The sequence below is a fragment of the Peromyscus eremicus genome, chromosome X (genome assembly GCF_949786415.1).
Source record: "Peromyscus eremicus chromosome X, PerEre_H2_v1, whole genome shotgun sequence".
Lineage (NCBI taxonomy): Eukaryota > Metazoa > Chordata > Mammalia > Rodentia > Cricetidae > Peromyscus > Peromyscus eremicus.
This window is the reverse complement of record NC_081439.1, coordinates 88,178,128-88,203,125: the sequence shown is the minus strand read 5'-3', so window position 1 is coordinate 88,203,125 and position 24,998 is coordinate 88,178,128. Positions and strand designations below refer to the sequence as shown.

At 37.5% G+C, this 24,998-nt stretch overlaps 1 protein-coding gene across 1 annotated transcript in view; it reads right to left on the bottom strand.

The window, feature by feature from the left end:
- The window catches only part of Dnaaf6 (dynein axonemal assembly factor 6), a 42,045-nt gene that overhangs the window by 14,592 nt on the left and 2,455 nt on the right, over positions 1-24,998 (bottom strand). The window contains exons 2-5 of the mRNA XM_059251089.1: positions 17,479-17,649; positions 13,880-13,952; positions 11,480-11,585; positions 6,848-6,944 (exon numbers count right to left, since the gene is read on the bottom strand). Coding sequence (XP_059107072.1) covers positions 6,848-6,944; positions 11,480-11,585; positions 13,880-13,952; positions 17,479-17,646 — 444 coding nt within the window. The 5' untranslated portion in view covers positions 17,647-17,649. The remainder of the gene's footprint in view (positions 1-6,847; positions 6,945-11,479; positions 11,586-13,879; positions 13,953-17,478; positions 17,650-24,998) is intronic.

Here is a 24,998-nt window from a genome sequence, read left to right as displayed (position 1 = left end):
AAATATCCTCCCTGACACATGGCTTGATATGTAACCAATCAAACAAGGTCAGCATAATCAGGAAGCTAAAACAAGACAAAATAGGTGTCTGTCCTCTAGAATTTTAAATGGAAAAAGATAATCAACTTCATTACTAAGTAGCTAAATCTATTTATTTACTAGAAGTAAATGAATATGACTGTTTTAACCTTAAGATACAAATCAGGATTCAAGAAGCACACTATTCAAGAAACAAGTGAATTCTCAGTGAACTGATTAGAATGACTGACAGCTTTTTGAAATAAATACATATGATAAACATGTGATTCCTGGTTCTATTTGCCAGATGCTGACTGCCTTCTAGACCATCCCCGGATTCCTCCCTGTTCTCAGGGAGGTTCAAGGATGGGAAGAAGACTCCTAGCTTGCACTTCAAAGAAATGACCATGAAAAACAAAACAAAACAAAAAGCAAGCTGGTTTGTTTCCTTATCAATATAGATCCTTCAAAGCATGAGTGCAGAAGAATTATGCATCAATTATAGTTTAAAAGAAATATTAAACTACCCGCAGTCTGCTTTTTCCCTCTCTTAAAACCATGAATCACTCAGCAGAATAACTGTAGTCCCATTCATTTTTGGACATTAAATATGGAGATGAGTGAAGTGGGAATTTGCTGATCTAAATCCCCCATGCACCCACTTGCTTCCTGACACCAAGTGTCCTTTGCAGAAGCTAGACTATCTCCCTACATATCCCAGATACCCATACCTCTTTTCTTCTCCTAAACTCCTCACTTGTCAACCACAGTGCCTCTGTCAGTCCTACTCTCAGGGGTTAGGCAAGTTCCCATTCTTTCTCACCTCGTTTCTATGATGGATGTTCTTCCTCTATCAGCATCTTTGTATCTCATACTGCCTCTGAAGTAGTCCTGAAATTCATACCCCACCATTTAACTCACCCCCTTTAAAATAATTACCAACTATAATGCCAGACAGGAAAGCTAAAATCTGACAGTCTCTTATTCTCTTTTACCTTTCATGGCAAAATACCATATTACTTGGTAACTTAAACGGTAGAAAGATAGTTTTATTTTCTCACAGCTCTGAAGCCTGGAAGTCAGAAATTAGTGTGAGAGTGGTATTGATTATAGTGAGGACCTTCCTGGTGCACAGGAGCAAACTCTCTGGTGGCTCTTCTTACAAGATCTCTCAGCTCATCACGAGGGCTTCACATGATCTGCCCTGAACCTATTTCCTAAAGGCCTTATCCTCAAATTTTATCATGCTGAAAACTTAGGGTCTCCATATATGAATTTCAGGGGTACACTATTTGGCTATAGTACATAGCGGGACATTCAAGGGACTTCACATCTAGCCCTGCTTCACTTATTCTGTCTTATCTTTTATATGTCTACATGGATTCTGAGGCTTTAAGAGCTTCACAGATAGTTCTCAAAACACATATGCATATAATAACAATTAATGAAAAATGAGGCCATGAATTTGAAAGAGAGTAAGGATGGATATATGAAATAGAGGGAGGAAAGGGAAAGGAGAAATGTAATTATTTTATAATCTCAAAAATAAAAAGAAAGAAAAACCATACCACATGCTTTCACAGAGTTATGACTTTATTCATCCTGATCACTTTGCTTAGAAAGCATTTCATATTTGCTACCTGACAAAATACCATCTGTCTTTCAAATGTTCAGGTCAAATGCCACCTCCATTGTGACATGACTTGGATTGTCCTTTCTTTGTACTCATACCATTCTGCATATACCTCTATCAGATTCCAACAGCCTTAGTTCTGCCCGATTTTACAAGTATGTTATTAAACTAATGAATTACTTGTGCTTCCATACCCTCATCTCTAAAATGGGAGTAATAATAACATTGTGTCAGGGTTATTAATAATTGTTGTTTCTACAGAAATGCCTAGCACATAATCAACATTATATTGACCATTTGCTATTATTCCTATTATTAAGTGAAAGCAGCAAAACAAAATAATTTTTTCATCCTGTAGGAAAATATCTCTATATTGCTACTCTAGTGACCCTGCAATATTCACATAGGCCATATAAGCAAGGTTAGACTATAGTGTGACCTAGGTCTTGGCAGAATATATTATGATCCTCTGGGAATGTGGGAAGATAAGTAACCTTTGAGGGATTGTCTCACTGCTGTTTCTTATCTGTCTCTCTAACTTGTAAGGGGCCCTCAATCTTGCAGGAGGTTACCATGAGGCAGTGTCTCACACTACTTCTTAGTTCCAGAAAAGCACAGAATTTGCCATTTCACTTACCTTAAGTGCAGGTGCAAGCTATAAAGTAGCTAGGTGTAGTGCACAGTTGACTCCACAGCAATAGTCTGTCTACCCTACTGCTCAGGTTACCTGCCATATGGACCCTTTTAGTTTTATATTATCCTTTAAGCAAAGGATTTGAGGAGCTGATTGAATAGTGATCTTGTTAGTACTGTCTGTGTAAGTAATAATCTCCTTCCTTTGAGGGCCATTGTTTTCCTATTGATGAATCTGTGAAAATCTGTTCACTCTGCCTAGCAGCTCCCACTGCACCAGTGCTGAGGGACTGCTTGGTATTGTCAGTAAGGGAGAAGGAGAAATGTGTTTACTTTGTTCAACATTATTTATCCACTGTGTGGTGCATCTATAGCATCTTGGCACATACTAAGTTCTCTTTAAGTATTTGTTGAATTAAAAATTTATAGCAAACAATGATATGCAAGTATTCTAAGACAGTATAGTCAGAGATATTTACAGAACATCCACAGAGTGGAGACCTGGGGAGGGGGGAAGGATGGAAAATACAAAGAAAGAAAAGGACACCAAAATCAAACCAAGTAGGAACCTTGTACTCATGAGGTATACAGAAACACATCTGTGGTGGTTTGAATGAGAATGGCCCCTACAGACTCATATATCTGAATGTCTGGTTCCCAGTTGGTGGACTGTTTAGGAAGCATGGGAGGTGTTGCCTTGTTGGAGGAGGTGTGTCACTGGGGGTAGGCCCAGTCTCTCCCAGTATGCAACTTTCAGATTAGATGTGAGCTCTCAGCTACTGCTCTAGAGCCATGCCTGTCTGCTTGCCACCACACTCCACATCATGATAATCGTGGACTAGCCCTCAGAAACTGTAAGCAAGCCCACAATTAAATGATTTCTTTTGTAACTTATCTTGGTCATGGTGTTGAGTCACAACAATAGAAAAGTAACTAAGAAGACATCTATGCCACCCATGAAGAAGAAACTCTAGCTCTCTTATCATTCATTAATTCATTAGGAGTATTTGATACCTTAAAGGCTCAAACTTAATATAATAATACAAAGAGGAGAGACTAGATCAATGTTCTTCAAATGTGTTCCAAGGAGCTCCTATAATTGTTATTAGATACTTATTGGGTGATGGTACCTTTTTCATCAAGAAAATGGTACTTTTATATGTTGAGATTTCTCATAAAAGTGTATTTGAAAAAAAAAAGCTTGACAGCTAAAACCAAAGCAAAACAAGTCTGTAAACCACAGACTTAGCTCAAGCTCCAGCTCAAAAATACTTCATTACAGATCAAGACAAGGGAGACATGCAGGAGTAAGTGGCAGGGGTATAACAGGCCATCAGAAATTGAATAATGGCACTCTTTAGGTTTGGGGTTAGAAGAAAAGGACAAATGATAATTTTTTAAGTCTCTGGACTAGATTATTACATATCAACCAAGTCCAAAACCCACTTAAAATAGTTAGCCAATGTTGAGGTTCAATTTTATCCATGTTTTAGTATTTCTGATACTGAACTGCATCACACAATTGATGTGTATAGTTATCTTTTTGATGTAACCATCTTTCCTTTAAAGCATTTTAATCAAATGAATAACATATTTATAATGTGAAGATGTCTTAGATACAAAAAAACACCATGTTATCAATAGAAAAATAAGCAATTAGAATTGAGAAATAAATAGTTATCTTAGTTGGGTTACTATTGTTGTGATGGACAACATGACCAAAAGCAACTTAGGGAGGAAAGGCTTTACTGCAGCATACAACTCTCATTTCAGATTTACCACTGAGGGAAGTCAGAACCAGAACATGGATGCAGAGGGCTTGGAGGAGTGCTGTGTGCTGGCTTGCTTTTCCAGGTCACTCAGTTTGTTTGTTTTTTTTTTAACAGCCTCAGACCACCTTCCCAGGGGTGGCAAAACCCACAGTGAACTGGGCCCTCCCACATCAATCATCAATGAAGAAAATGCACACACTAATTTGTCTACTGGCCAGTCCGATGGAGACATTTTCCTAACTGAGGTTCCTTCTTCCCAGATGAACCTGGCTTGTGCCAAGTTGACAAAAAACTAACCAGCATGGACGGGGTCAGCAGTCTCTTTACTCTGAATCTTACTAGTCAAGTTAAGCAATGAGAATGGATGCCACCATTCATTTACTCACAGAAAAAAAAATCAAGCTAAAATTTGGGAGTTTATTATTTACTGTGCAGGGAATGAACCCCTTGGCCTCCTGTATATTTCTATTTCTATTAATATTTCTAACCTAAACACTTCCAACCCAAGTCAGGGCTTTTAAAAAATTCTGTTTTGAGAGTCAGTTTATAAGTATTTGATTGCCCACACTTTTCTTGATTCTTGTTAGAGTCACCATTTACTCAAATACGCCATACTTTACCCCTTTCCATATACTCTTATCTCGGCTTAGCAGGCCTTTCTTTGCATGTTGTACACTGTAGAAATCCTATTTATCCAAATGTAATTAACTGATCTTTTCCTGCTGTCTATCATTCTGTAACTGTTACATGCCTCCACACATGTAACTCCACATAGAACTCCAGGGATTCTTTTTTAGACATCTATCACACTCACTGGAAATTTCCTGAAAACAAGTGACTACTTCTGAATTCTCTTTGTATGTTAGTGCTTAGGACAGTGTTTGGCATGTGGTAGAATTTGTTTAAGAATTTAAAGATGAAGAATAAAGATGAAAAGAAAGGAAAGCAAGAAAAAAAGAACAGTATAGAAGTGGCGATGTGTGGGGCTGTAGTATGGGCTCAGCTGATAACATGCTTGCCTTGTAAGCATCAGGAGATGAATTTGAGTCCCCAGAACCTATATAAAAATGCCAAGCATGGTGGCATGTGCTTGAAATTCCAGGGCTGAGGAGGTCGAGACAGGAGGATCCCTGAGGCTCTCTGACCAGCCAGTCTAGCCTAATTGGCAAAATCCAGGCCAAAAAAAGACCTGTCTCAAAGGAGGTGGATGGTGTTCCTGAGATGAGAATGACATCCGAAATTGTCCTCCAGCCTACACACAGACACACATACACACATACGCACACACACACACACACACACACACACACACACACACACACACACACTCGGGGCAGGAGGGGGGCGGGAGAGTGCCGTGGCACTAACAATGTTTTACTTGATTGTTCTTCATTGGTGTCCATGCCTTATCCAAACCTGAAGATCTGTTAGGCTTACAATTGCCTACATTGAGTTTAATTGCTAATAATAAAAACAATTTATCTTTATTAGGTTTTTTCCCTAGTTGATTATGAATTCATTAGAGGGCAAGCACAAATATTCTCTATATATTCTTATTTGGTTTGAGATAAACTGTATATTCCTGTTACAAGATGCAATTTAGTTTCCAAGATCCTTTATTCAGGATAGCTTTAATATTAAAACTAATAGCAATTTGCATAAGAAAAATGGATAGACTTGCAACAGTTTTATTTATTTAGAGCTAGAATTTCTCCAGAGCTTAGAGCAATCACCAACACTAGACATCAAAAACATAATCTTACAGTAATTTAAGGGAGAGAAATTTGAATATTACTGGTAAGACCCTGGGAACTAATTACTTCAAGATCACTTGAAATCTTAACTCATTAGAGTTTGAAAAATCTCCTGAGGTACTTAAAGTCACTATTCCCATTATGTTACTTGATTCAATTGAATGTCTTAGATTTTGTTAATAAGAGAAAACTTGAAGCCAGTGCCAGAAGGAGAGTCCATTTATCATTTTCTTGAGAAAAGATATTAAGCATCTCCTGTGGGTACCTCAGCACTCGATAATGTAAGAGAAGGAAAAGGATTTAAAAAAAGAATAGCCCCTGATCTAAAAAAATAACATTCTAACACCAATTACTTGTTCATGTTGTCAAAGTGAGCTGAATTTCACATTCTAGGGTTGACTCACACTTTTCAACAAGATCATTATGAGGATGGAATAAGCAACACTTAAGTGCTAGCGTTCCTATTATTGGCATTGCTATTGTTGTTAGAAGTGGCAACATGGTCCCTGATGTGCTGTGGCGTCATTCAAGCGAGGGGACTAACCAACATTTTACGACTACTTTTAGCAGTAAAAACCAGATCTGAAAATCCAGAAGAAAATGCTTTTTGAATTTCCCCATTACAGGCTGAGTCATCCCAAGAATAGAGAAGAAATAACAGATATGACAGATTCCGGGAAGGAAATATTTTATCCCATTTGGCCTGTCAGCTCATCAGAAGGTAATAACCGGTCAGATAAGCAGGTGGCAGGAGAATGGAAGGATATTCAGTATGATATTAGCTAGTGTTAATAGGACTAGAAATAGTGTATTGGGTCATATGAATTTATCATGTTTATCTGTACATTTTGTCTAACACATAAGCTTAGGTGATTTTTGGACGTGATCCATTTTAAATGATCTCATCAATCCCCTGGCAACCTTAAACATAGCAGCCCCCATTTGCAGTTTATATATTTGTTTACAATCCTATGAAAATAGCAGTTAGTTATCTATAATGGTCATATGCAAAATGAGGAAGAAGAGGTAAGGCTTACCACCAACTCCTGACAGCATGCTGTTGAGGGATCCTTTCCTGTTAATCCAAGGTATATGTCCTCAGTTCCCACTGTTTGTTGGAATACAATCTCATAACTGAAAAAATACCAATGACAATTCTCAGGTGAAAGAGCCATTTCGTGTCACAACACACAATGGATACTAGAGACTTTTTGAGGTTATGTTAGCACACAAAAAAAGACAGGACTAAAATAGATAAAGTGCTCACTATTTTTCAAATATGTACTAGAACACAAAGAAACAGAAGTCTAGAAATGCGTTCAAAACTTAAGCACTGAGGGGCAGACTGAGATTTTGGACATACTGTTTTCTAAAATAAAGCTTACCTGTTTCAGATATATGCCAAATAAGTGGGTGGAAGGAACTTCTAGTATAGGCCCAATAAAATTACAAGTAAAAAAGAACCATTCCTTGAACACAATGGCTCAGAGAAATACTGAACCCATACCCATGGGATTGATGGATAGATTAAAAAAAATCCTTTGCTGACTGTAAACTGCAAAGTAAAGACAATCTAGATTCAGTATTGTCTGTCATTAACTGTGTGACCTTGGTGAAGTTACAAATGCACAGGATCTTGGCTCCTACATTTGTATGATTTATAGGAGACACAGGTGTGAATGACCTGATCTCAATGGTTGCTTGTGCTTCTAAAGCTCTACAGCAGAAACACGGTGGTGGTATAGTTGTCACAGCTGGACTATGGGGTTTTGATTCAAGTCCAATGGGACTCCTAATACATGAAAGGTTTTCCTGATCTCTCTCTTTCTCTCTCTCTCTCTCTCTCTCTCTCTCTCTCTCTCTCTCTCTCTCTCTCTCTCTCTCTCTCTCTCACACACACACACACACACACACACATACACTTCACAAATATTTCCTTTGAGGTACTCTATCTGTGCCAATAGAACAAAACAGAGATTTACAAGGTTTTTTTTTTCCTTTTTCATCCTTCTTCCCTTTCCCCTCCTTTTCTCTTTCCTTCTCTTTCTTCTCTCCCTCCTCCTCCTCTCTCCTCTCCCCCCTTTCTTCTTCTTTCAGTGCTTGGAATCTAAACAAGGGCATCATACACATGCTGCAAAGTGTTCTACCAAGGACCCACACGCTCAGATTTATAAATTTATCTTTAATTTTAATTCTACCCGGAGAAATAGCGCAACTGCAGATTAGAAGGCTAAAAGACTTGACTTTCTGACAACTTGTAAATAAGAAAGAACAAGAATGAGAAAGAAATGTCTCTGAGTTTGAACGGGACTAGCAATAGGTAGCTGCTTGATGCGGAATACCTTTCTCTTAATAAGCTGTAGTGTCCACCAAGTATTTATAAAGGTGAACAAAACAGAAGGAGCTGAACTGCATGTGCATGACTTCCCAAATGAAATTCCTCAAGTTTCTGCACTTATCCTAAGCAAAGGACACCATTTCCCTACCTCATACTATCTAGGTTTACCTTGAGGTCCCCAAGGCACCTCAGAGTTTATGTATCCAACACATAACTGTGTCTTCCCCATCTCCAATCCTAAATAATAAATTCAGCATCCTCTTTGATGCTTTCCTCCCATGCTTCATATGTTGTCGATTACTAAATATTCCTTCAAACTCCCTGAAGTAATGAGCCTTGTAACCCTACCGCCAAGCCAATGACTCAGCTTAGGTCCTTGTTACTTTCCATTTGGTGGCTACAACTCTTCTTTTGTGAACTTCATGTTCATTATCCATTTTCCTCTTTATCCATTAGGACATTTTTGAAGTGAATCTCCATAAGGAAAAAAAATCGAGACAAAAATTTTTTATAAAGCAGTTTTGTTCATGTCGTGACTGGAGTTATTATTCTCTTTGAACCGTGGCAGATGCTCTCTGGAGAACTTCAAATGTCTAGGTGAAAAGTGGACATTTACTCTAGTTTCAGTCTGGCTGCATATGGATGTGAGGCTTTCATTCTATAATATGACAAATGAATGACTTTCATATAGATACATGGGTGTCATACAACTTGAGAGTTAGTCATTCTTTAGACACAGAAATGTGCCACCTGCCCAACACAAAACGAACTCAACGGAATCCTGTAGGTTCTTTGTCTCAAAATGGCATAGCAGGGCCTTTTCTTTTAATTTTATCTTTTTTATTTTTAACTTTTTTTCTCTCATTTTTACCCTACAGGTCCTTTGTGTATATAATATGGCTTCAAGCTTTGTGTTTTATAGGATTCCTATTTGTGCCAACAAGTGAGTCTCTGAGTTGATATCTTTTCTTGGGCTCTTTTCTTTCTGTTTGTTTTGTACTATTACAATGTATTCGGATTTTTTTTAAATCTTTTTTTTTTTTTTTTTTTTTTTTTTTTTTTTTTTTTTTTTTTTTTTTTTAGACAGGGTTTCTCTGTGTAGCTTTGTGCCTTTCCTGGATCTCGCTCTGTAGACCAGGCTGGCCTCAAACTCACAGAGATCCACCTGCCTCTGCCTCCCGAGTGCTGGGATTAAAGGCGTGCGCCACCAACGCCTGGCTTTGTTTTTTATTTTTAAATCTTATTATATATCATATTATTATTATCCTTTAGAAGCTTGTTTGGTTTTTTAATGGGAGACAGAAAGGGGGTGGATCCTGATGGGAGGAAAGATATGGAGGAAGTGGAGGAATAAAGTGAAGGAAAATTGTAATCAGGATATATTATATGAAAAAACCTATTTTCAAGTAAAAAAAAATTGGAGTTTCTTTTGCAAGGTTTAAAATAAACATATGTCAATTGAAAAACTAGATTTTTTTTAATTGAAGTACCCAAAGCAGGATAAAAAGTTTGACAATTTTTTACTTTATTCCTTTTGGGCCATGTGTTTACCTTTTTTATTTTTATTTTTATTTTTTATTTTTGGTTTCTGTGAGACAGGGTTTCTCTGTGTAGCTTTGCACCTTTCTGGAACTGGGTAGCCCCGGCGGGCCTCAAACTCACAGAGATCTGCCTGCCTCTGCTTCCCGGGTGCTGGGATTAAAGGCATGTAAATCATTTAACATGTATTGCACCTAAACTATTTCACTTTCATTTTAAACTGAAAACACAGAGACAGATAATTCTGCCAAATATTTATGATGTAAGATGTTAAGATTATCTGTAAATTTTAAGATGCCTTTATAAGCAGGTTTTAAAGACTGACTAGAGATGTATCTTACACAGGCTTGGCTAACGAATGGACTGTGGTGGCTATTTTTATGTCAATTTGACACAAGCTAGAGTCACCCCTCCATGGCCTCTGTACCAGTTCCTGACTCCAGGCTCCTGCCCCGTGTGAGTCCTGTCCTGACTTCCTTCAGTGAAGAACAGCAATGTAGAAATAAGGGTGAGTCAAATTAACCCTTTCCTCTACAAGTTGCTTTGGTCATGGTGTTTCCTCACAACAATAGTAATCCTAACTAGGACATGGACCTTGAAAAGAGAAGTTATATAAATGTTTTAAATTTTTGATTTTTTTAAAAAATAAAGCTTTCAGGTCTTTGACATTACTTATTAGAAATCTGTATCCTTCCCTTCAGTTAATTATCTGAGATCTACCATTGCTTTTATTTTCAAAGCATACAAGCATAATTAAAAAATATACACCAGAAAGTTTTGTAGTCAGACTTAAAAATGTCAGCTCACTTGCCATAAAAGTCTTTCAGAGTCGGGCGGTGGTGGCACAGGCCTTTAATCCTAGCACTCAGGAGGCAGAGGCAGGCGGATCTTTGTGAGTTCGAGGCCAGCCTGGTCTACAGAGCAAGATCCAGGAAAGGCACAAAGCTACATAGAGAAACCCTGTCTCGAAAATCCAAAAAAAAAAAAAAAAGACTTTCAGAATAAAGTAGGCCAGACTTGAAGGTGGAGGAAAGATCCCAAGTCCAGGCCAGCTTAGGCAGTACAGCCTGACCCATTCTAAAACAAAACAAAACAGAAGCCTAAAACTAACAAAGTACATTATAATTCAGAAATACTTGTTTTATATTTCTAGGTATTTTAAATACTCAAGATTTTAAGATACAAATGTATATAAGTATTTAAAAGTCTATTTAACCATTCCTTAAAAGAGTGAATTTTTTATCACAATTAAAAGATTTTGCACGAAACGGTTGTAGAGCAAAACTTGAATCTCAGTTGCAAAATATACTGAACACTGAGCATAGTCCTGAAATATCTAGTAAATAAGTCTGCATAATAATTGATAATTGGAGGGAGGACATAACCTTGTACTGAAACTACAGAACATTGAGTAATTAAAAGTAGGTCTTTGACACACAAACATGGTATTGTAATTTTGTTGTATGTGTGTTTATAATTTAATGGGCTGTTTTTCTCTTACTGGTAGTTCTACATTAAACAAAAACTGAAATTGAATGTAAATTTAATAATGGAAATGGCCATATTTTTCACTATTGCTAGGTAAATAACTAATAGGAAGGCATTGTATTTCATTATTTGTCTTTGTTCTAGAATAGGAAAAATAATCAATTGTATGTACCCTTTGTATAGCACTGTAGTTTTATCTTTTAGGTGGTGCAAGTTACTTCATGAACTTTATAAAAATATAATAGTATCAGATGATACATCGAACCTAAGTATGTAAACACATTCCTGGTGTCACTTGACTTACTCTGGGATTTCTCGAATATCCCATATATCATCATGTTCTGCTCCTTCTGGAACCTCTTCTGGATTCCAGATGTTCTCACTTTCATTACCACTAGATTTAGGGATGGCTGTGAAGAAAGAGAAGACATAACTGAAGCTGTTACTTGTTCATGTTCTTCATACTCATTTGGGACAACTAATCAAAAACATTTTTATTTGTAATCACTAACTCATTTTTGGTCCCTGTAAACTAAATTATAAATTACCTTTATTATCATTATAGGCCAATGCATTACATAAATGTAACAATAACTGTAGAAAAAACACAAAAGCAAGAAGAAGAAAATACGATAATCTACAACTCAATGGCCTGGAGATAATCAGTATAGTTATGCTGGTGGTATACATATTTTTCAGAAATACAAATAGGTTCTTGTGTAAAATTTTCACTTAAGAAAAAATGAAGCATAAGCAATCTGATTTGGATAGTTATATTGTCTTGCATTGTGTTTTACTATAAAAGCTCTTTGACACAATTTCTATGTATGCGTTACACAATTTTTAAAAATCATGTCAATTAAAGCAATGGAAAACAATGGCTGGAAATGATTACTTTTTAATGCAGTATTTTCCTACTGCACATGCGCACTTTAAGGAAGCTCTCTATCACTTGTCCTTTATGCAGAGCTGAGCAGGTGCTTGGGTTTCTATGTATCATTTTTAAATGTTTAAAAATCTATAGGCTCCAGTAAGCATGCAAAAGCCCAGCATGCATTCTTTCCATCGATGCATCAAATGGAGACCCATCTTACACACAAAACATTCCTCTCGGTCCTTTTAAGCTTTCCCAGAAATGCACCTGAGTGTCACGTTTTCAATTCCACAGTTCTTTGTAAAGCATCTGCTTCTATCTAGCATGAGTTTTCCAAAGCCTAAGTGCAGGCTTATACATAACATTTTACACATGACTCATTGCCCTCCAATTTTTGAGATTATCAGACCTACATTATTGGAAATATGGCAACATGGAAATCCACCCAGATATGTACTAGTTTGTCATATACTGAGTATCTCTGGAGTAGAGCAAAGAGCTTCTTGAGTGCACAGTAATAATAACTGAAAATTTAAAACCACCCTCAGACCTCAATTTATCCATTATTTTAAACATTTTTTTTCTACACACTATCTTTTAAATCAGTTAATTTGATGAACAAAATGTGCTTCTCCTTTCTGATCATCCTCTGTTGCTAGAGAATTAACGCTTTCACATTTTCAAAGATTTGTAAAATATTCCATTCTGTGAAAATGTATAAACAGAAGTGCTTGGGGGTCACAAAAATGGCTTTCTTATTTTTTTGAACTGTGGTTTATTTGTTTGTTTGTTTGTTGTGTTAGCTGAGTATTTAACACTGAACTACAATCCTAGCCCCTGCGCCAGTGATTTTTTTTTTAAGGAACCCCATGAACTTTCCCTTTAGAGACATTTTGATGTAAGATAAAATTACATAGCTGTTTGTTTTGCTTTCTTCTTTAGAACTCTTTAAGCTCTGTCAGAACAGATTTTTTTATTTCCTTTGTAGTCACAAAGATGATCATATTGACTGGTACAGAACAGACTCTCAATATATTTAAATATCCAGTGAGTATTTATTGAACTTGTTTTAATAAATGGATTTTGTGAAATTGCTACACTATACAAGACTGAAAAAATGAAAAATCTAGGTCTTGATATTCCTATGGTTGTAACAGAAGATGAGGAACGTGCCTAAAATTAGGCCTAATCATGTATCATTTCCTCAGTCTTTTATCTAGAAAATGCACCAAGGAATGCAGACAGTTCAAGGAAAATGAATTTTCCTTATTAGAAACTACTAACCTGAAGCATAAGTAAAAATGTCATCTTTGCATGTAAACGGCTGCTCAGCAGGATTGCTTCAACTCACTTCTTTTTGTTTTGTTTTGGTTTTTGAGACAGGATTTGTGTAACAGCCCTGGCTGTCCTGGAACTCACTCTGTAGACGAGACTGGTCTCAAACTCATAGAGATCCTCCTGCCTCTGCCTCCCTAGTGCTGGGACCAAAGGCATGCGTCACCACCGCCCAGCTCAACTCACCTCTTTATCTCTTAGAAATCACATGCTTGTTTTGAATTGACAAATTAAAAATTAATTTGTTGTCATGTGCAACAAAGTTTTAAAGTGCGCATAAATGATGGAATGACTAAATCAAGACATATGCATTACTTCACATGTCTATCATTTGTCTGTGGTGAAAACACTTCAGGTGCACCTTCACAGCGATCTGAAGTATCTAATACGTCATTTACTTCATCTTATTAAATATTAGTTTTTATTAATCTGCCTTTGCTGAGGAAAATACTATATTGATTCTATTTATCTACATTACTTTATTAAACAACTTACCTTTGGGCTCTTTGGCTTTAGGCGGTCCAATATTCCCAGGACCCATGGCTCCAATAGCAGGTGTGAGTTGTGCCTTGAGTAAAAACAAAGAAGTCTACTATTCTGGAACCACTACTTGTATAACATATATCACTACTAATAATTTAGATCTGATGAGTTGTCTGTCTAAAAGAAACAACCCTCATAAACAGTTCCACTTTAATCATTCACTATTGTTACACAACACAGACACAGATGCCAACTATTGTTTTCAATGTGCTTTCCTCGTCCTTTCAAAAAAGTATTTGCTTTAATAGACTCTGAGGCCGAATTGATTTTTTTGGTCGAACTAAATCCCTGGTTCCAGCCTAGTGAATCGTATATCCCTTGGGAGAGGAGGAATGAGCCACATTCATCTCTATGAAGGTTAGAACCAAGTGTCAGTAGAAAAGCATTGGCACTTTGTGGTTTGGGCAGTGTTTGGTTATAGTCAGATGAAAGACAGACTTATGGGAGTACTTTATTTAAATAAGAGTAAGCAAAAGCTAAGAGTTTAGACATCAAAGGATCCATTTAAAAGTCCTAATAACTGTTCTTATCTCTCTCTACTTTGGGGATGAAATGTTGCTCTTTTCCCCACTTCCTAATGCAGCAGCTTCCAATTTACAGTGTCAGATGAATGCCAAACCACTTCTTTTTTCATACAGCCATATGCTTATTTTGTCGTCATTTTTATTATGTTTTTATTAGTGTGCACCCCCTTGCAGAAGAGTTTTCGCTCTTTTCGACCTAGTGAAACACATACTTAGCCCATCACCTCACTGGCCCCTTTCAGGAATTCTTGGATATTTCAATGCAATCTCAAATTTCTTCCTAATTGTTCATTCTAACATCAGACTCTGAGGTTCTGAGTCACTCCATTACTGGTGGTCAAAATATCCTTATTTCCATGGATTCTGGCACACTAGCACCTCTAACTCCCCCTTTTAGTTCTTGCCCTCATAATCCAAGACTTCAGACATGTACAAAAGTTGCAGAGTGCTGTTTGGGTGAGAAGAATAATGTATGTCCTTGTATGTTGTTAAGAAAGCTCACCTGGGTCTCTATTATGTTAAACTATCCCAAAAGTTATAAATCATAAATTAATATGTAATATCACAACAGTGTGTGAGATGGTAATGTTTTTCCAAAAGGAGATCTAAAACTGTATGTGTGGAGTTAAGGAACTGCAGAAATTTTTATGTGAAAATCCCAGCAGTATTCTGGACCGATTTTGTTCTGTTTAATCACTGAGGTCACATAAATGTGTGGTACTTTTATTAAATTATTAATCATCAGAATACTAATAGTCAATCAGAGCAAAGCAGTTCTTGGAACACAAGGGCCTCTTGTTTTGCAGTGTCTCTTTCCATAGAAAATTTAAATCAGTAGAAATGAAACCAGGAGCATTCTGGCAAAAATTGATATGCTCTTCATGGACAGTTATGATTGGATGAGTATATTAGAGTGAAGGGGAGTTTCAATTTATTAACTTAATCAAAATAAATGATTAAAAATAAAATTTCAAGTGAGGTGGTAGAATGAAATAATAAACCACCACCTAGTAATTGTTTTCTATAAGGGCATCTTTTAAGCCTGTACCATGTATCTACAGTCAATTATCTGAGCAATTTGTCATTCCAATCCATGTCACTTTGTAGTACTGGAGAGATTTTGAACATCCTTGTCACAGTGTCTGAAGATTGGTGGAATCTTATTTCCCGTAAGTCTTGAGATCACCTGGGAGTTTGAAAAACAACAGACTCTCTTCCCAATCTTCCAGAGAATTAACAATTCATTTAGAAGAGGGATGGTGTAAATGAACCAATGTGTATGCAACAGTTCTCTTGCTGTTTTTCAGAGTCCATTTTAGAGAACACATCATTCTTGTAATCATTTCCTAGTTCTCAGGATTGATACATGTTAAAAACGAAAGGCATTTTCTCCCCAGGAAAATTTAATAGTTCAGTAGGAACATTAATTATTCTCCCACTGTACTGAATCTCTAATTCTATACCCTCTAATGTTATCTGTACTGAGATGTCTGAGTGACCAATTATCTCAAAATTGCTTATAACCCACACATACACAATCATATATTATTATGGTAATTTTCTATTATGAATTGTGCAATTCAGTAAAATGATGTTACAGTCTCTCTATTTTCATAAACACTCATCTTTCCTCCTAGAAAAATCTCTAGTTGCAAATAAACATCCTTCCACATAAACACCAAAGGGAAGAGGGTTTGTAACCAGTGTTGATCTTTACCTCTGTATCAGTTCCAATCACAAGCTCTGCTTAACAATATTAAGGGTTTCTGTCTTTCAAATACTTACTATACTCTATGTAGTATAAGCCTATCTTTCCCAGGATGTATGCTCTGAAAAGTTAGCATTTTGCTATTTCAGCTTAGGGAGCAAAATGTATCCAACTTCGTGGATACCCTGCATCTAACTTTTTCTCCCTGTGTCTTACTTGTTGTATATATTTGATGCTATTATCAATGACTTGGTTTTTCTTTGTTTGGCTCTACTAAGGCTTTTCTCTAAAACTTCACGTCTCTTCACCTTGGCTCTGTGCTGACTCAGTAGCCCTCTTCTACAAATTTTATTTTCATTTCCTATCTTTTTAAATTCTGATCTGTTTCACCTAATGAGGTTGGATATTGATCTGGGTCACTGAATGGACCATTGATTTGTGGTCCATTCATAAAGCACGTGTTTTCACACTACATCAAAAAAATTGGAAGAAATAAATTGATATATACTTTCATAGAACATGGTTTATGTGTGGGCATAGTATAATTTCATTAAAATAATTTTATGGAAATTGAAATGTTCTGATATAGTAGGATAATTGTGCACCAAACTTTCTTTATCCTGGCTAATCTAATTAATTGCCAAAGCACACTTCTATTTAAGGAGGGAGGGAAGACCAGGGTGTCCGGGAAATGATAGCAGTGGCCTTGGACTGGTAACTCTTCTATCCTAAATGAAGCCAATCTTACTGCTCCAAGGTTTAAAGGTGCTACCTGTCCAGACCCCCAAATGAAAATCACCGGATTATACATCTGAGCATGTGCTGGGAAACCCCTGTTAGTAGATGAAAGCTATTTTTCCCTATCATTTGGCTTAAAATATTTTGTTGTTTTCATATGTAGGCTTTTTTTTAAAATTAAGAGACTAGGATTGGGAAATCAATTAATACTGCATAATTGAAAATATTTTCTATGTAGAAATATTGTCTAGGCATAAACAATCCCAGCTACTCCTCTCTGCAATGGTTGTCAAGCATTCTTTGACCATAAATACAAATGACAAACATTTTGAAATGTGGCTACTGCTACCATAGTTACAGAACTATTTTCCTATTCAGTGTTCAGGTGGTGTAGAAAAAATATAATTATGTTTGCTAGAAATGTACTAGAGGTTATAGTCTCATGCATAATAAGCCTTGCCGCCTCCTATACATGTATCAGATGACATTTCTGCTCCCACAGCAAGGTGGGGACGAGGTGTTCAAATACAGTTCCACAACTTCCTTTAGCGTAATTAATATATCTTTAAGTGCATGACCACCTGTTCAGCATCCAAATCATCCTCTTCCTCAGGATACAGTAGACTGGACAGTGCTTGCAGGGCCGAGACAGAAGACAATGTCTCAAATTTCATATTTTTAGCTTCCATGCTTTTTGCTTCCAAATTTCCTGTTTCCATATTTTCAGCTGCTGCATTTTCTGATTCCATATTCTAAGGGAAAAGATGATCAGGCACACTTCACTTTTCTAAGACATAAAGATTTGTTTCATTCTCATGTCTCCCTTCCTTCAGTGGCTCACTCCGCCATCTCTGACATATTTGCAAATACTTATAAAGTCCTCCACATCTGTATTTTTCTAAGTCACAGAACCCGGGGAACCGAGTAAATCCAGGCTTTCCGACTGCTTTACTAAAACTTCATGTTCAATCTAACGAGCACACACTGAGTAACTACATAAGTGAGTCTTGGGTTTTAGGGTGCTTAAGAGCAACTAGGTGGAAAGCTTCAGATAGAGCTCAACTGCAAAATGCTTGCTTACCATGCTCAAAGACCTGGGTTTAGTTCCCAGCCTTGCAAAACAGAAAAAAGAATCCCGTGGGGGCTTGATGAAAAGTACAAGTTGTCATAAGCTATGTACTATTATTTAGGAAAACAGGTTTTAGACTATCTTTTTTAATCTGTTTCATATCAGCTGTTCAGGCTGTATATTCCAGTTTGTGAATTGAAAAAAGATTTTGCTTCAGGGATATACCTAGCTAACCTTTACTCATTTCTCATATTTGCCTCAGGTAAGTGTGTTCCTTTCTGCTTCATTTATACTGTTAATTAACCTTTGATGAGACCTAGCCTTACAATGACATTTGAAAACTCTAATGCATTGGCTCATTTTAGTGAAATTCATGAACAAAGAAACGTATGTTTTTATGATTATAACAGTAATACTGAATCCTATCATCCCAGTAGCAATTTTGAAAATAATCCCTGCAGTTACATCCACAGCAGGACAGTTAAGATCTTAAAAAATTTATCTCAGAGGAGTCAGGCTTTAATGAGTAACCTGAAAAAGACTGTAGAGTTGTGCTTACTGTTGGTAAATTGGGCATAACTGAAATAGGAATTTTTCCCACAATTTTACAGCTATTTTTAAAACACCATTTTATAAACCTCATTCTCAGGGAACATTTCTCTAGCAGTTTTAATTAAATTATACATGAAAACTTTGCATTGTGCCTAGAATGGTAAATGTTCTGACATACTCACTTGTCAAAATGACCTGTATTGAAGATGGTATTTTCTAAGTCTTGTTTTACAAATATTTTTACTTTCTTTGTGGAATATATAACTGATTTTGATACCTTCTAGGGATGTCAAGGGAACAAAATGCTAACTTCCTCTGTATCTCTACTATGGAGGCAAAATATACCAGCCAAGAATGAGGGCTGGGGTCATGCTGTTTGGAATTGGATCCATCATGTACTTCTTAGCTCTGTGGCTTTGAGCAATTATTTAAATTCTCTCTACCTAATTTTCTTTATCTGTAAAGTAGAGGATAATAATAGTGTCTGTCTCTTTGAATTGTTACAAGTATTAAGTAGCTTACTACATTTGAAAGAGCCTGGACTAGTAGAGGGTACATAGAAGCACTCAAGCCATGTTGCCTATCATTAGTTCTTTAAAAGTTTCATTTTGCTGGGCATGAATATCACTTTTAATAATGATGTGGAATAAGTTAATGATAAAGCTCATTACACTGGAAACTCATTAAACCAGAAAAGGTAAAGTAAAAGGTGACAAAACAATTTCTCTCACAGTATGGTCTGGTAGGCGGCTATGGAAATGAATAATTGACACATATTAAATTAAACAAAAGAGGCTTCTGTTTATAGTTTAAAATTCTTCTTTGATTATGTGTTCATTAAATATTTAGCCAACATAGAAAGCAAGATGTTTATTTAAATATTTTCTACCTTTGACAGTGAAAAGGAGAAACGCACCCAGACATCAGATATAATTAGTATCCTGACTTGAAACTGTACAATGATGTGTTCAAGAAACAAATATAACAGAAATTGCTTCTTACATCAGCATTGATTGCTCTATAAACTTTATAATATGATGGTCAATTATACAACACTAATGACCGTGGTTGCTTAAATATGAAAGGTTATATAACATCATTATCTGAAACCTAGTACCCACAGATACTTATATGATCATGAGGATTCTGAGACTTCAATAGGGGGCCACGGAGAGAAGAGTAAACAGACCATCAAGCTAAGCCACAAGAAAGATATTCAGAAGGTCCAAATATAGCATCTGATGTGGCAGTAGCAACAGCAGTCTTCTCTGACTGGCAGGGACACAGTAGCAGGACTTTCTGGATGAAGAGAGGTATTTAGAGCAATGACGGACCTCCAGTTGGGGGCAGGTGGAGGTATAGAAGGAAGGGTCTGGTTATTGAGAAACGCCAGGGATTTAGAAGCTAGATGACTATTCAGAATAGGGCCAGGATCAAAATTCCAGAGGGAAAACAGTTACATAAGCCAGGCCCTGCATCAGCGGCTTTCTGTCATCCAGCAACCACAGTGGAGGTGATGAAGGAAAATTGTGGCTCAGAAAATGTATTAGATACAGGATTGAGGAAAAACAAATTAATTCTACATTTCTACCAGTTACTTGGGAAGGCTCTGACTGGGTCTTGGGTGGGAAGCGGGCAGTTCGGGCACTAGGAAGCTATACATATAGAAAGAACATCTTCAAAAACCACAGCTGGAATTTAGTCAGCAGTGGCTGAATACTGAATGAAATATGATTAAATTCATAGGAATGTGGCATTTCAAAATAGTAACCTTGGAAGGTTATATACTGATGTAAATTATACCATCAATGCTCCAAATATTTTAGAAATTTTCTTTTCTCTTGGCATTTCCTTCATATGTATCACTAAGAAAATAGATATCATTACAGCATCATTCAGTTTGATTACACATCGGATTTGTCTCTGAGTGATTTCCAGATATATCTAGACAACCACATTCAAAATATGAAGATTTGCTTCTTTGAGAATATTAAAAAGAATATGATATAGGCCTCAAGGCAGTTCTAAAAATACTAGTCTTGAATGCAATTTGAGTAATAGCAACATCATTAGAATAAGTATGTTAGCTGCTCAAAGTGACTGCACTGAAGGCAGACCACATCTTGGGGTATAGGTCTGTGTTAAAAATTAATTCTCCACAAAAGTTCTTAGTAGTTAATATCTTACATACCTGAAGCATATTGGGAATTGGACTCCCAAATTATGCTGGCATAAAATCACATTGACTCACATTATAGCTAATGGGAGCCAAAATATGATAAAATGGACACTTTTATAAAAAAATATTTCACTACACCAAATGTAATAACAATCTGTAAGCAAATAATAAGTCCTGATAAATCTGATGATACATTTTGAGAAACAAAAGAATCACAAATATTTTGTGAATAACTAAATAGGTGAAAATATCAAAAACGAAATCAATTGTGTGAATTATTAGAAAAGCTGTAAATCCAATGAAAATGAAACTTCTACCAACATTTTAGAAGTCTAGTAAGTCAAAAAATAGTATTAAATTAAAAGATAGTTATCAAAGCTCATATTATATGATCATCATTTTTTTTTTAAAGAAAGAAAACTTGCCTTTTTAGTTTTTTATTTGTCAGTTTGCAATCACTGATTTCAGGATATAGCCCTGGTAGCCAAACTTTCTGCCCTTCTCCATACATTTTTCTCCTACATATAGTCTACATTCTGTTAATAATGCACTCTGTAGCTTGCTGCCTTTGAATCTTACAGTACATTCTTCTAATTACTAGACTACTTGGGCAGACTAATGTGGTGATTTTTTTTAAAGTAAAAACTTCTAGAGCTATGGAGCCTATGTTTCAATGCGGCATTTATACCTCTTTTATTAAGTTTTTTGGAACAAATCCATACATATGATTACATAATGAATTCTTATTCCTTTCTCCTCAACACCCTCACTTATCTCGTTCCTATCAATTCCTTTCCCAGATTAGTGATTTGGGGGTTTTGTTTTGTTAGACATTTCATTTAACCAGGGCCATCTGTGTGATCACTAAATTTGAACTACCCATTGGAGCTGGGTCACCAGTGGGTACACAAAAGCAATGTAGTCCCCCTACCTGAATCATCTGCAGATAACAGTTCAGCAGTGAGAGGGATTTCCCTAGTCTTTCCTCATCCACGTATTTTAAACAGGCCAAGATTAGGATAAGGGTTGTGGTAAAGTACTTGCCTAAAATCCTGTATGAGGCCTTGGGCTTGATCCTAGCAAAGTGGGGCTAGAGCATGAGAAAGAGCAAAGAATGTTTTTCTTGAGGTGTGTCCACTTAGAAAATAAATGTCCTAGGCCTCTGTTTTTTCTTTCTTTCACTCCCCAATAGCAAAAGCAGCTCTTCCATACAGAGCTTTGATTTACTTACATCAATCTGAGCCTTTAGAGCCTCCAGAGATAAAAATGTAGTTGGTGGATATCTTGCTAACCAATAAAAACAACCGACAGATCCCAGCTGGATCAAGAACAGAGAGGGAGAACAAGGAACAGGAGACCATGGTAAATGAAGACCACATGAGAATAGGAAGAAGCAAAGTGCTAGAGAGGCCCACAGAAATCCACAAAGATACCCCCACAACAGACTGCTGGCAATGGTCGAGAGACAGCTCGAACTGACCTACTCTGGTGATGGGATGGCCAAACACCCTAATTGTCATGCTAGAAACCTCATCCAACTACTGAGGGATCTGGATGCAGAGATCCATGACTAGGCCCCAGGTGGATCCCTGGGAGTCCAATTAGCGAGAATGAGAAGGGTTTATATGAGCAAGAATTGTTGAGACCAAGGTCGGATAAAGCACAGAGACAAATAGCCAAACAAACGGAAACACATGAAATATGAACCAATGGCTGAGGGGTCCCCAACTGGATCAGGCCCTCTGAGTGGGTGAGACAGTTGATTGGCCTGATCTGTTTGGGAGGCACCCAGGCAGTGGGACCGGGTCCTGTGCTCATTGCATGAGTCGGCTGTTTGAAACCTGGGGCCTATGCAGGGTCCCTTGGCTCAGCCTGGGAGGAGGGGACTGGACCTACCTGGACTGAGTCTACCAGTTTGATCTCAGTCTGCGGGGAAGGCTTTGCCCTGGAGGAGATTGGAATGGGGCGTGGGCTGGGGGGAAGGGGAGGGGGCGGGAGGGGGGGAGAACAAGGGAATCCGTGGTTGATATGTAGAACTAAATTAAATTATAAAATTAAAATAAATAAATAAAAATTAAAAAAAAAAAGTCCAGAACCAGTTGGAACCAAAACACTGGGACCAGTTAGGGACTAAAAAATGTGTATCAAGAAGGCTCCAGGTCTATGGCACTGAGGCATTATCAATAGCCTTTGGGATCAAGGCAGACTTTGTGAGTCTAGCACCATTCTTTGTAATTTATGTATTTTTTGGCCTCCATACACAGCATCTATAAGAAAGGCTTTTTAACTACTTGGAGAAAAGTGAAAGTTAAGTTAGTATAGTATACATACTTTACTAAGTATATAAAGTATAGGGAATAGTTCTAACATATTTTACTAAGTACACAGAGTAAATGGAATCAGGAAATGAAAGACCACCAGATATAGCTAGAGGGGTGGCTCAAGGGGAGAGTCCTTGCCAAACGGGGAAGAAGCAACAACATCAGCAAAGCATCACATAGCATCCTGTCTGAACTTAATAGGTGCCAACATGTCCCCAGGGAGAATTCTGTTGATGACTGAATGACTTCCAATATTTCAAAATCTTGTTTTTCTCTAAATACATTTAGCATTTTCTACAACTTTATATAGTGCCTTATTTAGCAATTCTGTCCAAAAAATTCTTTTGAGAATGCAAAAATAAACATCATCTGTGCTCATATCTGAATTTAATGATAATATTCTGGCTAACTGTTTTTGTCTACTTTTGGTTATGCTTAGGATTTTAATCTAGGGCCTTATGCTTGTAGGAAAATATTCTATTATGGCACACTAATGAATTCCTGCCATTAAAAAAACAATCTTGCGGGGGGGGGGGCTGGTAGGATGGCTCAGTGGTAAGAGTCCATAGTGCTCTTCAGAGGGCTTAACTTTAGTTCCCAGCACCCACATCAGACATCTCAAATTGCCTGTAATTCCGGCTCTAGGGAGATCTAATATCTCTGACTTCCTGCCATTAAAAGAAAATAATCTTGGGGACGGGACTGGTAGGATGGCTCAGTGGTAAGAGTCCATAGTGCTCTTCAGGGGACTTAACTTTAGTTCCCAGCACCCACATCAGACATCTCAAACTGCCTGTAATTCCAGCTCTAGGGAGAGCTAATATCTCTGACTTCCTGCCATTAAAAGAAAATAATCTTGGGGACGGGACTGGTAGGATGGCTCAGTGGTAAGAGTCCATGCTGCTCTTCAGAGGACTTAACTTTAGTTCCCAGCACCCACATCAGACATCTCAAACTGCCTGTAATTCCAGCTCTAGGGAGATCTAATATCTCTGACTTCCTGCCATTAAATAAATAATCTTGGGGACGGGACTGGTAGGATGGCTCAGTGGTAAGAGTCCATAGTGCTCTTCAGAAGACTTAACTTGAGTTCCCAGCACCCACATCAGACATCTCAAACTGCCTGTAATTCCAGCTCTAGGGAAATCTAATATCTCTGACTTCCTGCCATTAAAAAAAAATCTGGGGGGGGGGGCTGGTAGGATGGCTCAGTGGTAAGAGTCCATAGTGCTCTTCAGAAGACTTAACTTGAGTTCCCAGCACCCACATCAGACATCTCAAACTGCCTGTAATTCCAGCTCTAGGGAGAGCTAATATCTCTGACTTCCTGCCATTAAATAAATAATCTTGGGGACGGGACTGGTAGGATGGCTCAGTGGTAAGAGTCCATAGTGCTCTTCAGGGGACTTAACTTTAGTTCCCAGCACCCACATCAGACATCTCAAACTGCCTGTAATTCCAGCTCTAGGGAGAGCTAATATCTCTGACTTCCTGCCATTAAAAGAAAATAATCTTGGGGACGGGACTGGTAGGATGGCTCAGTGGTAAGAGTCCATGCTGCTCTTCAGAAGACTTAACTTGAGTTCCCAGCACCCACATCAGACATCTCAAACTGCCTGTAATTCCAGCTCTAGGGAGATCTAATATCTCTGACTTCCTGCCATTAAATAAATAATCTTGGGGACGGGACTGGTAGGATGGCTCAGTGGTAAGAGTCCATAGTGCTCTTCAGGGGACTTAACTTTAGTTCCCAGCACCCACATCAGACATCTCAAACTGCCTGTAATTCCAGCTCTAGGGAGAGCTAATATCTCTGACTTCCTGCCATTAAAAGAAAATAATCTTGGGGACGAGACTGGTAGGATGGCTCAGTGGTAAGAGTCCATAGTGCTCTTCAGAAGACTTAACTTGAGTTCCCAGCACCCACATCAGACATCTCAAACTGCCTGTAATTCCAGCTCTAGGGAGAGCTAATATCTC